Source organism: Myxine glutinosa, chromosome 2 (genome assembly GCF_964187855.1).
Source record: "Myxine glutinosa chromosome 2, kmMyxGlut1.1, whole genome shotgun sequence".
In the NCBI taxonomy this organism is placed as follows: domain Eukaryota; kingdom Metazoa; phylum Chordata; class Myxini; order Myxiniformes; family Myxinidae; genus Myxine; species Myxine glutinosa.
The window spans coordinates 119,520,472-119,536,672 of NC_136262.1; the positions used below are offsets into that span (position 1 = coordinate 119,520,472).

Here is a 16,201-nt window from a genome sequence, read left to right on the forward strand (position 1 = left end):
CTTGGCAAGGATCATTTATACTGGGTGGCTTGCCATTGCCTTCCGAGGTCCCACAATAATGTTTGCGTATAAATTGGGTTATAATCAAAAAACAGCATGATGATTTATTGCGAGTGTTGGAGAAGTAATAACAGAGACACCTACATAAATAAAAATGAAAGAGTAAGTGAGAGAAGTACAAACCGAGAGGTCATCGTGGAGTAATACAAGTGGACGAGTAAAGTTTGGCCCCATGTGGTTAAGGACTGCAGCTTGCAAGACTGGCCGTTTCAGTTTTGGTTCAGCAATTGAACTCAAGACTCCGTACACAGGGTTAAAAATCATCAGGTGAGATTTACCTGTCTCCTGGAGGGGAGCCAGGACAGAGGGGTAAAGGGTTGAGAATAGGATTGAAGGAGGTGCAGGAAGTGGGTAACAAGAGCAAGAACAGATGCCAACAACTTCAGAATGCACACGTTCTTCTACTCTATCGCACTCTTCCCACCAGAGCAAAGGAGGTGACAGTTTTGCGTACCAGTACCAAATAGACATACCCAGTTTTGCGTACCAGTACCAAATAGACATACCCAGTTTTGCGTCATTGTCCATCCTTACACACAATCCTTTTTGCCCTCATTAAGCCTGCCTAATCCAACCCTCATACTAGCTGGGTGCTACATTTCCTCCCCTCCTTTCTCGTATTTATTCATTTTATTGTGTCCACCTATTAGCCCACTTTCACTTCCTACCACCACCCCTTAACGAAGTGAAGAGGGAGAGGGTGAAGTGCAGTGAAGAAGGTCAAGTGAAGGGGAGATGGTAAAATGAACAGGGTGAAGGTGAAGATGGAGAGGGTGAAGTGAAGAGAGAGAAGTAAAGAGTGAAGAGGGTGAAGTAAAGATGGAGAGGGTGAAGTGAAGAGGGTGAGGTGAAGAACGAGAGGTTGAAATGAGGTGAAGAGCGTGGATTAAATCTACTATATAGGAGAGCCGTTGGTCCGTGTGCGTGTTGTCATTTTTCTGAGAGATGGCTGAACGGATCTTCGTCAAACTTTCAGAGGATCATCAGTGAGTGTGTGGGAGTGTGTGGGAGTGTGTGGGAGTGTGTGGGAGTGTTGTAGTGGAAAAAACGAATTTTTTTTTTGAAAAAGAAAAAGTTAGTTTTTTTGGATTAAAAAAGAAAAGAAAAAGAAAAAAGACCCCCTATAGTGCCGAATAGAAGCCTTTTTGATAAATGATAGTTACATACAAGTACACATTCGCATAAATAAATACAAAGCAATCACCCATTTGAACACAAATAATCAAACAATTCCGGAAGCGGTCGAAGTTAGTGGTAAGGCTTCCTCTTCTTCCTGAACGTCACCATACTCAACTCAGAAACGTGATGAGCAGCACATTCACCAGCATATATTCAACGAAAAGGCAAAATGACGATTTGACATTTGTGATTGATTCTGATTTGGATGCAATTGCTTTTCCATTATACTCGTATTTGCCCTCATTTCAAATATGTTAATGTTCCTTTTTCGCCGGGTACTCCAGCAATAAACGCTTTAATACTTTACTTGGGGTACAAATAAAACTTTGTCAGGGGGGGGGGGGGGAGGGGTAACATAGGCTATATGGCCGCGGCCTCATGCGGGGGTGTGGGGGCTGGGAGAGGGGAGTAAATTCTCTATGTAAATGTGTAACGTGTAGCGCCATCTGGTGGTGGTGGCAGAGGGTATTACAATTTCCTTTTTTATCTGTGAAACACTGGTCAAAGCACTCTTTGCATGGGTAAATTTTTCCTCCTCCCCCCCCGTCCCCTAAAACGAGAACCCTGTCAGAGCCACCCCCATCCCTTCCTCATCCCTTCCCCCAGAAATGCCGGGTACTCCTCCTCGTTGTTGTATATTGCATAAACAGTGGTCCCTCTGCCATGCTCTCATCACACCCTCCTGCAATGTAACTAAATCTTCTCACCTCGTCCCCCTTATCAGACCTGATGAATTAACGCTGTTGGAGACTCCTCTCATCTCTCTTGTCCTGTTTTGCTTTCCACAAACAAATTAACTTTGATATTTCCTATATCTGTATCAAGGTTTTTTTCTCGCATTTTATTGTGGCAGCAATGCCAGAAATAGTTTCCTTTCCGTTAAAAAGGCTCATCAGCGTGAAGGAACTTGTGCAGACATCGCATGCAGTACAACATCATGAAACATTAATCTTGCACTTTTACAGAAAATACAAGTTTGTGAGTGGAGAATGGACAAGTGAACACAGCAGACGAGTTTACAACGTGGGGAATCGAGAGGCAAGCGGGCTCAGGTGGGAACGCATACATTGGCAAACAAGTCTTTGTCTTGTATAGAAACACTACACAAGTCTTCCTTGTACAAATAGGATAAAATAAACATCTCAGTTGCCCTAAAATACAAGAGCTTGAACAATCGAATTATTCTTCAACAAACGAGGCTTGTTGGGTTTGGCCTTGTTTTCTTGTCTACCAGTGTCGGTTCACATCAACGCTACAAAGTCCATTTACAACAACATCCCTACTCCACCTGGTGTTGCAGCAAGAGAGATGCGAGCGGAGGGTGTGGGAAGTGCGCGGAGCCCCGCTGCACAAAAAGTCCACCGAGCTTCCACCCTCCCACCGTTAACTCCTTATCTTTTGCATCACCTGTTGCAGATCCTCCCTTCACGTCCAAATGTGGTGCCCAGAGACGCCAGAGAATCGCTCCGGAGCGGCTCTCGAGGCCCAAAAGCTGCATGGAGGGGACCAAACCGTACAATGGAGATATCAATATAAATCAGCCACAAACGTCAGGTTTTCACATCTATTACTAAAAGGAGAAGCATCCCGTCCGTGTGTGTCTGTCACGCTTACGATAACAAATGGTACCGTTGGAAAGCTAGTAATCAATTTACTTGGAACGCAAATTTTATCCGTTTAAAAATAGAGATGCCGGTTGCAAAAGCCTGGAATCTAAATCAGTTTATCTTTGCAGCATAATATATACTTGTACCAAGTTTGGTCAAAATACCATCACTGAAGAATCACAAAGAAAATGTCATTTTATGAGTGCAAAGCAACGCAAGACAACCTTGCCACTTGCTGTGACCATCACAAGCATCTTGTGTGTGTTGAATGAGTCGCGAGATGGCACCGAACCAGACCGCCCACTCTCGGCCATCCCTTTCTGTCTCACTTCCTCCAACACCGCCCGATCTCTTCTGCTGGTCCAGGCTGTGGATGTGACGATAATCCAGGCATGCCCAATCCAGGTAGAGGCAAGCTGGGCTTGCGAGGTTAAACGGCGCCAGAGAAGAGCGAAAAGTCCGTCTGAAACAAGCAGAGAAAATGTGAGGACGTCACACAGCCACTTAAATGCATCAACATCGTATCATCATGAAATATTAACGACAAGCTGTTTTTACCCACCCTATGGGTAGGTCTGGAATGTGAATTTTCTGAACTAGCAACGGTACCAGCCCTACGGGCGGGGCTTCAATTGGGAGGCCCAAATGAAAAAGTAAATATCAGAAGTTGAAGGCTTTTTTTATTTTAAACGATTCATATAAACATCCGTTGAATCATATCACACGCAAATCATCAAAATCTAAACAGTATCTTACTATAATTCACCAAATGTCCCACAGTGATCGATACACTATGATCGTGATCGTGATCGATAATCGTTTTCACAATCGCTATGTCGTATGTACTCCCGATACGTGTTTCCTTCAGTTGAAATGGGTTAGAATTCTCTCGAGCAGGGATTCAACCCGTGTCCTTATAAAAGGTCTTTGTCCGAGGTCACCGGGTCCGATCGGTGCAGCTGTGCAGCGATCGGTGCAGCCGTTTGTGCGGTACCCGGGAAAGCAACATAAACATCGTCACAATGAAAACATCGTCACAATGAACGTTATGCGAACGTGAATGTTATGCAGGAGTCCAAACCTGAGAATGCTGGAGACTAAAGCTGAAATTGGGGAAACTAAATAGCCTATTTTACTCCTGGAGATCCCAGGATTATTCACCCAAAATATCTTTGCGATCGGTTCAGCAGTTTTTATGGTACCTTCGAACAGACAGACAGACAGACGGACGGACATTTGGTGAATTATAGTAAGATAGAGGGCGGAGCTTGGACTGCACATGCAAGTTAACCAGAAACTTTGCTCCTGACGGACACCATATTGCTGAGCAAGCAAGCAAACTCGGATATATACTGTAATGTATATCAATTTTATTCGAATATTTAAACAGCTTTCCATTGAAGTATGGATTGAATAAGCCATTGATTTGTCAGTTCTTATGCACAAACATGACGTCTGAACTCACGAGAGTACAAATTTGTTTATAGGCTTGAAACTAATGCTCACACAGAAAGCATGCTCGAAGATAGCAAGTAGTGTAATCTGGTATCAAGGAATACTCAAGATTATCATATCAGTTGCTATCTGCAGTTTCGCTTGGAATTTATCATTTGTTCAGCATTCTGGCGTTACCTCGCCAATTCTGTGAATGACATCATCGGATTTCTTTTTTAAACACCCACTAACTAATAATGGCAGGCAGGACACCCGGCTCAATAATGTCCATCAGAGGGATGGTTGCGACACAATGCCCTGCCTGCGAAGCACTAATCGGAGAGTCAAGAATCGAACCCAGACCGGACCGGAGAGCTCAAAGGTACGTGGCTACTTTTGCACCATCCTGTCGGATCAACGAAACACGACACTAAACACACAGCACAGCATGTGCGTCTACTTTAGGTCACATCTCACCATTATCTAAACACAAAAGAGCTCAAAACAAACAGAGCTATAAAAAATTTATTTTTTTAAATAAAGTAGTGCTCAAGTACAGCAAATGCTGTCCATGTGATATTTGGATGCCCCGCTGGCTATCACCGCAGTGCATATGGAAAGATAAATATTGTCAGAACTTCCATGAGCCTCGATATCTGCAAAAAATAAAAATAAAACACCTCTGCCAATGCAGCTTTGAGAAATAAGGACATGGGTAGGGTCTGTGAGCAACAATTGATTGGTCAAGATGGCATAAAATGCCATAATATTTTGTCCAAGTATTGCTAAACAAAAGGGCTTTGAACATGCCAAAAAGGCGATTTGCATTCCATGGTGTTCAAGTATGTAATTAAATTGAAACAGGAAAGCGAAATCAGAGATTGCAGACCCTCGACAGGACGTGTTTGTGTGATGAATTATGTGTGGCGTTTATTAGCTGCTGCATTTGAGTGTTTTATTGACGACTAGCAGAAGTACCCGGCATTGCCGGGCGGGGGAGGGGAGGGGAACGGGGGGGAGGGGAGAAGAGGGGGGGGGAGGGGAGAAGAGGGGGAGGGGGAGAGGTGGAGAAGAGGGGGAGGGGGAGAGAGGAGAAGAGGTGGGATGGGGAGGGTGAGGGATGGGAGGGGGAGGGGGGTGGGAGGGATGGGAGGGGGGAGGGATGGGAGGATGAGGGGGGGGAGGGGGAGGGGGAGGGGGAGGGGGAGAGAGGGGGAGGGGGAGGGGGGAGGGGGAGGGGGAGGGGGAGGGGGAGAGAGGGGGAGGGGGAGGGGGGAGGGTGGAGGGTGGAGGGGGAGGGGGGAGGGGTGAGGGGGGAGGGTGAGGGATGGGAGGGTGAGGGATGGGAGGGTGAGGGGGTGGGAGGGGGGAGGGGGTGGGAGGGGGGAGGGGGAGGGGGAGGGGGGAGGGGGAGGGGGGAAGGTGAGGGGGGGAGGGGGAAAGGTGAGGGGGTGGGAGGGGGGAGGGGGGAGGGGGAGGGAGGAAGGTGAGGGATGGGAGGTGGGAGGGTGAGGGATGGGAGGGTGAGGGATGGGAGGGTGAGGGATGGGAGGGTGAGGGATGGGAGGGTGAGGGATGGGAGGGTGAGGGATGGGAGGGTGAGGAGGTGGGAGGATGAGGGGGTGGGAGGGGGGATGGGGAGGGGGAGGGGAGAAGGGGAGGGGGAGGGGGGGAGCGGAGAAGGGGAGGGGGAGGGGGGAGGGGAGAAGGGGAGGGGGAGGGGGGAGGGGAGAAGGGGAAGGGGTAGGGTGGAGGGGGGAGGGAGGGGGGAGGACGGACGGGGGAGGGGGAAGGGGGAGGGAAGGGGAGGGCCAGTCAACAATGACGTTGCAGTTCTCATGGTCGGAGAGTAGCACAACAATCGCGACATCGTCCTGCATCTTCGAAAGAGCACGCAGTGGATTTTGGAGACTCACCGATCCTGTGACCCACGCCCTCCAGTACCGGCGTTGCCGGGCGGGGGAAGGGAGACCCGTACATTCCCAACCCGTACATTCGCCCTCTCGACTCAAGCTCGTATTCGATTCGTATTCGAAATCGAAAGGGGAAAGGGGAAATCCTTCGTATTCGAATTCGTAAACACGAAATATGAATTAAAATTTAATTCATATCGCACAAAATCGACACAAAACACGATCGCATAAAGGTGAAAAAACGCAATGGCTTTTCGCCCTGAATTACGTGCAAACGTGTGACGTGTGACGGGATGGAACATCACGTGATCGCTCCGAGCGAATCAGCGAGCTGCTCGCACTGGCTGAGATTAGCGGGTACTTCGCTGAAATGCGCTGAGGTAAATATGAATAAAAAATATGGATCTCGTCAAATATGGTCTCGGCCATGTTCGTCCCAGGCTCAATGGCCATGTCTATGCCAATACAAATATCAAGCACATGAGCCTCTCCGTTTCGGAGTCTATCGGTAACATTACACACACACACACACAAATTGTGTTTTATATATATAGATATAGATTTATGTTCACCCAAACCTGGCTGCCGAAACATGCGACCAATTATGTCATCAATTAAATTCTCCCATACAATTTTTGTGGAGATCATTCTCAAGAAATTTCAAACTGATCAGATCAAGTGTTCTACTTGTCTCATTATGATGTCATAATGAAGGCAACGATGACATTTTTATTTTTTTTTGCATGCAAGATCGAGGCTCGTGTAAGAGCCAACATCACAAAAAAACAAACCGACACATAAAACATATGATAAAGGGAGCGGGAGACAAGATGGGGAGAGAGAGGGAAGGACACAAGTACATTAACGGGGGTAGAAAAAAAAATATCAAGGTTTTGGATGGGGGAAGATAAGAGATGGTGGTGAACAGCTGTTTTAAGACCTGAAAAGAGTGTGGGATTGAAGAGAGTGAGGGAGTTTGTTCCAGAGGTGGGGAAAAAGAGGAATGAAAGAGTGAAGGCGAGCAGAGAGTCTTGATTTTGACAGTTTCACCAGAAGAGGGTTGCAGACAGATCTTGTGTCCTGTAGGAATATTTGGGGGACAGAGGACAGACAGAGCTGGGGGAGCAAGGCCGGAGAGGAGGCGGTAGAAGACAGAAAGACCACCAACCTGCCTGTGGTGAGTGAGTGAAAGGCCCTCGGAGTGAGCTTCATCGTGGGAGATTCCAATGATTCTGAAAGCTTTCGTTCCAACAGCGTGAAGCCGAGGTAGGTGTGAAGCAGGAGCACCAGCCCAGAAGGGACATCCCCATGCACATGTTGTTCCACATGGGGAGTACTTGACAATGAGCCACGTTTCAATTTTTTCCATGGAGCTCTTTCGGAGATAGAGGTGTACTAGCAGAAGTACCCAGCGTTGCCGGGCGGGGGAGGGGAGGGGAACGGGGTGGGGGGTGGGAGAGGGAGGGGAGGGGAAGAGAGGGGCAGGGGAGGGGAGGGAAGGGGAGCAGTCAGAGGTGGAGCTCTTTTATGGAGAATTTAATATCTTAAAGGGGAGGGGAGGGGAGGGGGCGGAGGGGGAGGGTGAAGGGAGGAGAGGGGGGTTGAGGGGAGGGGAGCGGAGGAGGGAAGGGTGGGGAGAGGAGGAAGGGGAGCAGTCAGAAGTGGAAGCTCTTTTACGAAGAATTATATCATAAAGGGGAGAGGAGGGGGAGGAAGGGGTGGGGGAGGACAGGGAGAGGGCGAGGGGAGGGGGGGAAGGAGGGGGAAAGGGTGGGGAGAGAGGGAGGGGAGGGGAGGAGGGAGGCAGGAGAGGAAGGGGAGTGATTCACGTTTCTGAGTGAATGTCGCTCACGTTTCTGAGTGAATGTGGTTCACGTTTCTGAGTTAAGTGTGATGCCGATCAGGAAGAAGAAGAAGCGATACTACCAAATTCGTACACTTCCAGAATTGTTTGATTTATTTGTATTCAAATGTGTGGTAATTGTTTTGTATTTATTTATGCAAATGTGTACTTGTATATAACTGTCATTCATTTAAAAAGGCTTCGGCACTATCAAGCGATTTATTTTATTTTAACTCCAAAAAAACGAACTTTTTTTTTCAAATTTTTTTTTCAAATTTTGTTTTTTGCCAAAAACACTCCCCGGCACTCACTGATGAACCTCTGAAAGTTTGACGAAGATCCGCTCAGCCATCTCTGAATAAAACGTGGACACCCACAAACAGACAACTCGCGTTTATATATATTGTTGCGAATATGGAATTTGGCCTCCATATCCGCTTGTAAATATTCCCCTATTTTCTCCAATACTCCCCAACTTTCCCCGATCCCCCATTCCCTAGTCCCATTGCATGTAAATAACAATCAGTAGAGCTGACCTTCCCCTTATTCCCCCATTAAATGTCGTGCCCAGGTCCACCGCACCACACGTAGACAACTTTCGGACATCTTCCTAGTTATTCTTATTCTATGTCAGTTAAGGCCTCGTCTCCATTAATTATGACTCTTCGTTGCACCAGAATGTGATTATATGGCATCAGTAGTGAGTTTAGGACCTTTCCCATACCTCCTTCCATCTTCTTCCCCAACAATTACAACAACAACAGAGGAGATGGCGGCGGAGCGGGGGAGGATGCGTCCTCACACCGGCTCGATTAGCTCCAGACCATGCGCTCCACGGGGTTACCACGAAGGGGCTCCTTGTCAGCTCCTCGTCAAGGGCGGAGCCTGGTAAACCCCCCCCGCACGCACCCAATGAGAAGCAACGTGCCGATTCCACGAGGCGGAGCTAACGAGCCGAGGGCGTGTCACTCCCCGCCGGATATACGCGGCCCCGCGCCGGATGTGACGTCAGATGCGCCCCCAGCCTGGAGAGAGAAGTCGCCACCCCTCGAGCGCTGCAATACCTCCACCGCATCTCTTAAACTGGACCGTACGTGATCCTGCCCTGAGCCCAGGTGCACCTGGAGCGATCGCTACCCGCTTTCTTTGCCATCAAACCCCGTGTGAGTGAGCCTTGTCCCGTTTATCTGTCGTCCGTTGGGGTTAATATAAGTGTGTTTAAGTGCCCACCTTCCTATGTTTCCCTCTTGTCCCTGTAATCTAAACCTTCCGCATTATTGTAATAACAACCTTTGAGAACCGTATCCCTGGTGTCGTGTCGTATTAATTCCAGCCGTGTGTCTTCTTTTTCCTTCATTGGTCTAGCATAGCGCGATTAGTCAACGTTCGGGCACAATCGGGTAACTTGTGCAGACGTGGTCATACCATAAAACCGCTCGGTAAATAACATCCAAGCCACGTCTGTAACAATTGGTGTCGAGGAGTGGAATTCGAACCCGGGACTAAATTAGTTAGGCCCAAATTTTGGGAGGGAAAATCGAGCCGGACCGCGTACGGCGCTCGACCGAATCGATTCGGAGCGCGTTTCCCGCGCGAAATTATAACGGCGAAATTTGAATTTGTTTTACGAAAATAAAAAAAATAAAAACCGAATTTTGAAAGTCGCGCTATGGCGGATCAAGACAGCTGGGGTCCGGTAAAGGAGAGTGAGGTAGGGTCGATCCAGGACCAAAATGAGGGACAGGAGGAGAGCGAAGCAGTGAGGGCGGCAGGTTCGCAAAATAGCGCCGTCACGCACGAAGAAGCGGGCGCGCAAAATGGCGCCTCGCTGATCACCGCGCCAGCGACCGTGGCAGCGCCCCCGATGGATTGGGGCCTTTTTTTCATACAAATGAAGGCCCTTATGGCCCAGAATAGCGAGAAAATGAGGGAGGAAACGAGGGCTGATAGTGAGCGGTTGGGAAACCAATTGGGGGTAATGGGGAACCGGATGGAGGCTCAGAATGAGCAATTGGGGGTAATGGGAAACGAAATGGGGGTAATGAGGGACGAAGCGAGGGGTACCAGTGAGAAGTTAGACAATAATTTTGAGGGGTTAGACAACGGGATAAAAGAAGTGAAAAATGGGTTAGAGGGGGTAGAAAACAGAATGGCCGCTCAAGAGAATCAAATGGAAGGGATGCAAAAGGGGTTAGAGGGGGTAGAAAATAGAATGGCTGCCCAGGAGAATCAGATAGAGGGAGTGAAAAATGGGTTAGAGGGGTTAGAAAACAGTATGGAAGGCAAATTGAGGGACATGAGGGACCAAGCGGAAAGGGAAGTTAAACAAATGGAGCAGCAGATAGAGGGGGTCAGAATGGGGGTAGAAACCAAACTGGATGCTCACAGGGAGGAAATGGAGCAGATGAGGGTGGCATCTGGGCAGGAGATGCAAGTGATGGGAGAGGAGATCAGAAGAGGAGTGAGTGAGGAGGTCGGAGGAGTGCGCGAGGAGGTGAGGCACTGTAAGGAGCGCATGGAGAAAGAGGTGAGAAAGGGGACTGTAAAATTGCAAGGTGGTATAGAGGAGTTGACGCTGGGAGTAGAACAACTGACAGTGGGACAGACGGAGTTAGTGGAGCAGGTTCAAAGGAACACTGCGGTATTAGGAGGTTTAAAGGCGACACAAAAAGAAATTAAAAACGACTTGATAGCGACACAGAGGCAATGTCAGATGGTACGTGAGGGACTGACAACGAGGTTGGACGAGGTGGTAGAGGTAATGGAGACGAAGGACCGGCAGGTGAGGACGCACCTGGAAACGGTCAAGGTAGCCTTGGAGGACGAGCTTGAGGAGACGTACCGGGGAATAAAAGAGGTGAAGCACAAATTAGAAGAAGTGGAAGAAGGGATGAGTGAAATTAAGAAGCGACGGAGAGGGGATAAGAAAGAGATAAAAGAGGAGATAAAAGAATTGGTCCAAAGTCTGTGTTTGGATCGTGATGATGTGCTCATTAACCGGATGAGGGATTCGCAGGTGATGGAGGAGAAGCGAAGAGGAAGAGGACCCGGTGTAAGTGGTGACCAATATGGTCGTGCGTATGATGCGCCAGGGGATTTAAGGAGCTTGGGGGTCGAGATGGACCCGGGTGTTCGTGAGAGGCCGTTGGTGAAGTGTGCGACAGGTCTGGTGTGCGAAAAAGGAGGTGTGCGAGAAAATCCGACTCTGGGGTGTGTGAGGAAAAAGTGCGTGCCAAGGAGTGAGTGTGCTGGCGAGAGTGAGTCGGTCGTAGCGCGTGTGCGAGGGAGCACGTGGAAGCGCGGTGTGGTGAGTGTTACAGAGGGTGTAACGGGAGAGTGTGCGCGAGAAAGGTGTGTGACGGACAGGTGCATGAGGAAAGAGTGCGCTGTCAGAAGTAAGGAAGAGTGTCCACCTGTGGTGAGTGTTACAGAGGGTGTAACGGGAGAGTGTGCGCGAGAAAGGTGTGTGACGGACAGGTGCATGAGGAAAGAGTGCGCTGTCAGAAGTAAGGAAGAGTGTCCACCTGTGGTGAGTGTTACAGAGGGTGTAACGGGAGAGTGTGCGCGAGAAAGGTGTGTGACGGACAGGTGCATGGGGAAAGAGTGTGCTGTCAAGAGTAAGGGTGAGTGCGCTGTCAGGAATGGAGGTGAAAGTAGTGAGAGTGACATGGAGCGTGAGTTAGTTGTGACAGGTGAGCGAGGATGTACACCTGGGATGGAAGGATGCACACCTGGAATGGTAGAGCGTGAGTGGGAATGCACGCTGGAGTTGGTGGTGAGGCACGTGGTTGGGTGTGCGAATGAGAGCACACCTGTGATTGTCACAGAGGAGGTGACTGAGGAGGGGGCGCGAAGAGGTGTTTTGGTGAGGTGTGCGAGCAACGAATGTGTGCCAAGGTGTTCGGTGGTCAGGTGTGTGACCAAGGCTGTGAGTGGAATGGGTGTACCTGGGTGTGTAAGGAAAGGTACGAGGAGCATGGGCACGGCTGGATGTGTGAGCAAGGAACGGGCTGCGGGGTGTAAGCATGCAGGTGAAGCATCGACGTTACACGGGTTAGAGGTTAGAGCGACTTTTAGCCGAAGCGGGCCCTCGGTGCGTGCCGGGCCTCGCTTTGAACGGCCGCGTCCAGGCTCCACTAGGCGGAGCTGGCAGCCCGATAGAAAGGGTCGTTATGGCGACCACGTTTTGTTGAGACGTGCCGGCAGGTCGAGATCGGGACATTGGATGGCTCCACGCCGAGGTGATGCGTGGGATCTCGGCCCGGGTAAGCCCCCGTCCCTGCACCGAGTGCCGGACGCATCCAGCCGCAGGCACAAAACAACCAGCATCCATTGCTTGGCTTTACGAAGCCGGGCTTTGGACAGGAATTGGCGCACCGAGAGGCAGTAGTGAGTAGACTGGGTGATGAGGTTAGTGTTTTGGACCCAAAATTAGAGAAAAACAAAATTTGATGATTGGCAAGGGATTGGCAGTAGTGATTGGCAGATGATGGGTAGTGATTGGCAAATTTTTAATTTGTTGAAATTTGATGTGCGAAATTGGTAGTGAGAGACCCCCGATGTGGTGGGATGGCAAATCCACCATCCTTCCCATGTGGGGGGCAAAGGAGCAATAGTTTATGGGGTGTATGGCAGTGAAAACTAGCCCGGGTGGGTTAGGATATTGTGTGTAGGGATCTAGAGAAGATGACCTAAGGTAACGTTAAGGTTAGTTAGTGACTGATACCTGTAGTGGGGACGCAGGTAGATTAGTGTGGATGATAATGACGTGGGAGCGCAATAGTTTAAAGGGACGACTGGGAAGCGCAAGTTTCAGAAGGGAGTAGTTAGCTGAGATGATGCCGTGTGTGTGAGGATTGAACAGGTGTGATTGCACAGGTGTGCAACTGGACAGGTGTGTGGAGCAGTGTGTGAGTAGTGGGTGTTGTGGATCAGCGCGAATGCGCTTGGGGAGAGAAGGGTGCAGGTGGCACCAGGTGTGAGAGAACAGGTGTGCAAGTACAGGTGTGTGGAGAGAGTTGGAGTAAGTGGTACGGAGTGGTGTGCATGGTGCGAAGGAGTGGATGGGGGAAGAGTGGACCCCTTTCACGAGTACCCGGGGCGGGTAGTGTAAGTGTTAGGTAGAGGGTACAGGTAAATTGTGGTTGGATATTGGCATTTGTGGTGCGGTGGCAGAATGGTGTTGTGGATGGGTGCATTAGTGTTGTGGAAATGGCTGGGCGTGTAGCCTGTTAGTGTGTGTAGTTGGTTGGGCACTCCACCACCGTGAGGATGTCGGCCAGGTGAGGCCGCAGGTGGGCTCTGGGAGCCGGTAGTTGTGAGTGGGTGCCTGAGGATCCTGGGTGTGGATCGGGTAGCCCAGTGCCAGAGAGGGCACCGAGTGGGGAGAGCGCCAGAGGGCCTGCCCCAGGTAGTTAGGTTAGGGTAAGGAGCAGGTAAGCTCGGAGGCAACTGCAGTGGTGGAGGTGTGCAGGTGGGTAGACCCACTGGGAGAGGTACACGCCACAGCCCAGAAATTGTGCGAGGGCACCGGGAGATGAATCGGGGGAGTGAGACCCCAAATTGAAGAGCACCACAGTTGGCCAATGGGAATTGGTTTTTAGAACCAATAGAGTAAGAGGGCCAATGGTTTGGCCGGAGAAAGACCCCGGGTAGTGTAAAGTTGTTAAAGTCATTTAGGAAATAGTTAGGATTGATGAACCTGTCGCACCATACGCAGCCACTTACCTGTGGTGATGATGATGACTCCACACCTGTGTTTTCTTTGTTCTGTGTGCAGGAAATGAGATTGCTGTGGATTTGTGAGACGCATCACGACGTGGATGAGACATTGGGGTGATTCCATCTCTCCCTCCTTAGGAGGGACTGATGATGAATTGGTGATGGCAAATTTTGATGTGCAGTTGAAAATGGCAAATTTGATTGGTTAGGAGGGAGAGAAGACGAATTTGGTTTATGGGAGGAACGGGGAAGACAGTAGGGATGTTTGTCGATTTGTAAAGTAGATGTTTATGGGTAGTGTTGTGTTTTGTGGATGCAGTAAGGGGTAAGGGAGGGGCCATGTAGGTTACCTGGTGGGGGGGGGGGGCGTACGATAGGAACGTACCTGTCTCACCTGGTTCCCATGTGCCCCCAGTGTGCATCACCTTACATTGCGTGCACTTTTGCGCCCTTACCACCTTACTCACTTGTTTCTTCTTTTGTCTCCCACCTCCGAGGATCTGGCTTTGGGGTAGAGAGAGAGGAGAGAGAGGTGCTGGCTGCGCAGTTGTGGGCCTGCACTTTCGCTGTTTGCTGCCGGGATCGATACACCATATGGACCGCAATGGTTGTGGCCACCCACAATGGACCGCAGTTCGTTTGCGGCCAAGCACCACCCGGGGATGGACCTATGGGTCAACGTGGCACCTATGCCATAAAGGTGAACCACTGTTAATTAACACCACCAAGTGCACCACAAGAAGAGCAAGAGACACCTGCAGGGTTAGGGGTTGTCGCATTTATTTTTATTCCAATGAACAATGGTGACTGCACCGATTGGTGGTGGGGTGGTGCTTTTGATGCTCGGGAAGGGTGCTCTGCACGTTATTAAAGGCCGTCGGCCACAGAGCACTCGTGGGTTGGTGTATCGATGTTGGCAAGCGCGCTCTCTCTATGCATAACATCTGCATGTGTTCCTCCAAAAACAGGTCCTGGATCGTAGTGTAGATATCAGCGTAATCTTGTAAATAATGCTCCCTACCGGCTGTATGTTTAGTTTGAGAATTCTTTCCGGATTCGGTTATCCTGTGGGTGTGTTTCTGTGAGGAGAAGGGTGCAACGTCGCAGGGGGACATATTTACTCATTTGTGAATATCTGTAAAACTGTCGCACTCAGGGTAGAGTTAACAGTAGAGGGAACTACATTGCGTGCCACACTAAAGTAGGTAAAAATTTATCGGGTCGGGACGCCCCGAGGGTAGAGAAGGGTGCAATGTTGCGAATATGGAATTTGGCCTCCATATCCGCTTGTAAATATTCCCCTATTTTCTCCAATACTCCCCAACTTTCCCCGATCCCCCATTCCCTAGTCCCATTGCATGTAAATAACAATCAGTAGAGCCGACCTTCCCCTTATTCCCCCATTAAATGTCGTGCCCAGGTCCACCGCACCACACGTAGACAACTTTCGGACATCTTCCTAGTTATTCTTATTCTATGTCAGTTAAGGCCTCGTCTCCATTAATTATGACTCTTCGTTGCACCAGAATGTGATTATATGGCATCAGTAGTGAGTTTAGGACCTTTCCCATACCTCCTTCCATCTTCTTCCCCAACAATTACAACAACAACAGAGGAGATGGCGGCGGAGCGGGGGAGGATGCGTCCTCACACCGGCTCGATTAGCTCCAGACCATGCGCTCCACGGGGTTACCACGAAGGGGCTCCTTGTCAGCTCCTCGTCAAGGGCGGAGCCTGGTAAACCCCCCCCGCACGCACCCAATGAGAAGCAACGTGCCGATTCCACGAGGCGGAGCTAACGAGCCGAGGGCGTGTCACTCCCCGCCGGATATACGCGGCCCCGCGCCGGATGTGACGTCAGATGCGCCCCCAGCCTGGAGAGAGAAGTCGCCACCCCTCGAGCGCTGCAATACCTCCACCGCATCTCTTAAACTGGACCGTACGTGATCCTGCCCTGAGCCCAGGTGCACCTGGAGCGATCGCTACCCGCTTTCTTTGCCATCAAACCCCGTGTGAGTGAGCCTTGTCCCGTTTATCTGTCGTCCGTTGGGGTTAATATAAGTGTGTTTAAGTGCCCACCTTCCTATGTTTCCCTCTTGTCCCTGTAATCTAAACCTTCCGCATTATTGTAATAACAACCTTTGAGAACCGTATCCCTGGTGTCGTGTCGTATTAATTCCAGCCGTGTGTCTTCTTTTTCCTTCATTGGTCTAGCATAGCGCGATTAGTCAACGTTCGGGCACAATCGGGTAACTTGTGCAGACGTGGTCATACCATAAAACCGCTCGGTAAATAACATCCAAGCCACGTCTGTAACAATATATTGTTGCGGTTTTTAGAACCTTCACTTTGTAAAATAATAAGCCTTGTAAATAATTCCCTGTAAATATCCCCATCTTCCAAAGGTCAAAGGTCGCACCCCGGTTAGTCCATATTACAACACG

The 16,201-nt window shown here is 49.8% G+C and overlaps 1 protein-coding gene across 1 annotated transcript in view; it reads right to left on the bottom strand.

Moving 5' to 3' along the window:
- Positions 1-16,201, bottom strand: part of EMC1 (ER membrane protein complex subunit 1) — a 71,244-nt gene that overhangs the window by 18,355 nt on the left and 36,688 nt on the right. The window contains exons 12-14 of the mRNA XM_078771568.1: positions 3,071-3,309; positions 2,528-2,731; positions 184-345 (exon numbers count right to left, since the gene is read on the bottom strand). Of these exons, the coding sequence (XP_078627694.1) occupies positions 184-345; positions 2,528-2,731; positions 3,071-3,309 (605 nt within the window). The remainder of the gene's footprint in view (positions 1-183; positions 346-2,527; positions 2,732-3,070; positions 3,310-16,201) is intronic.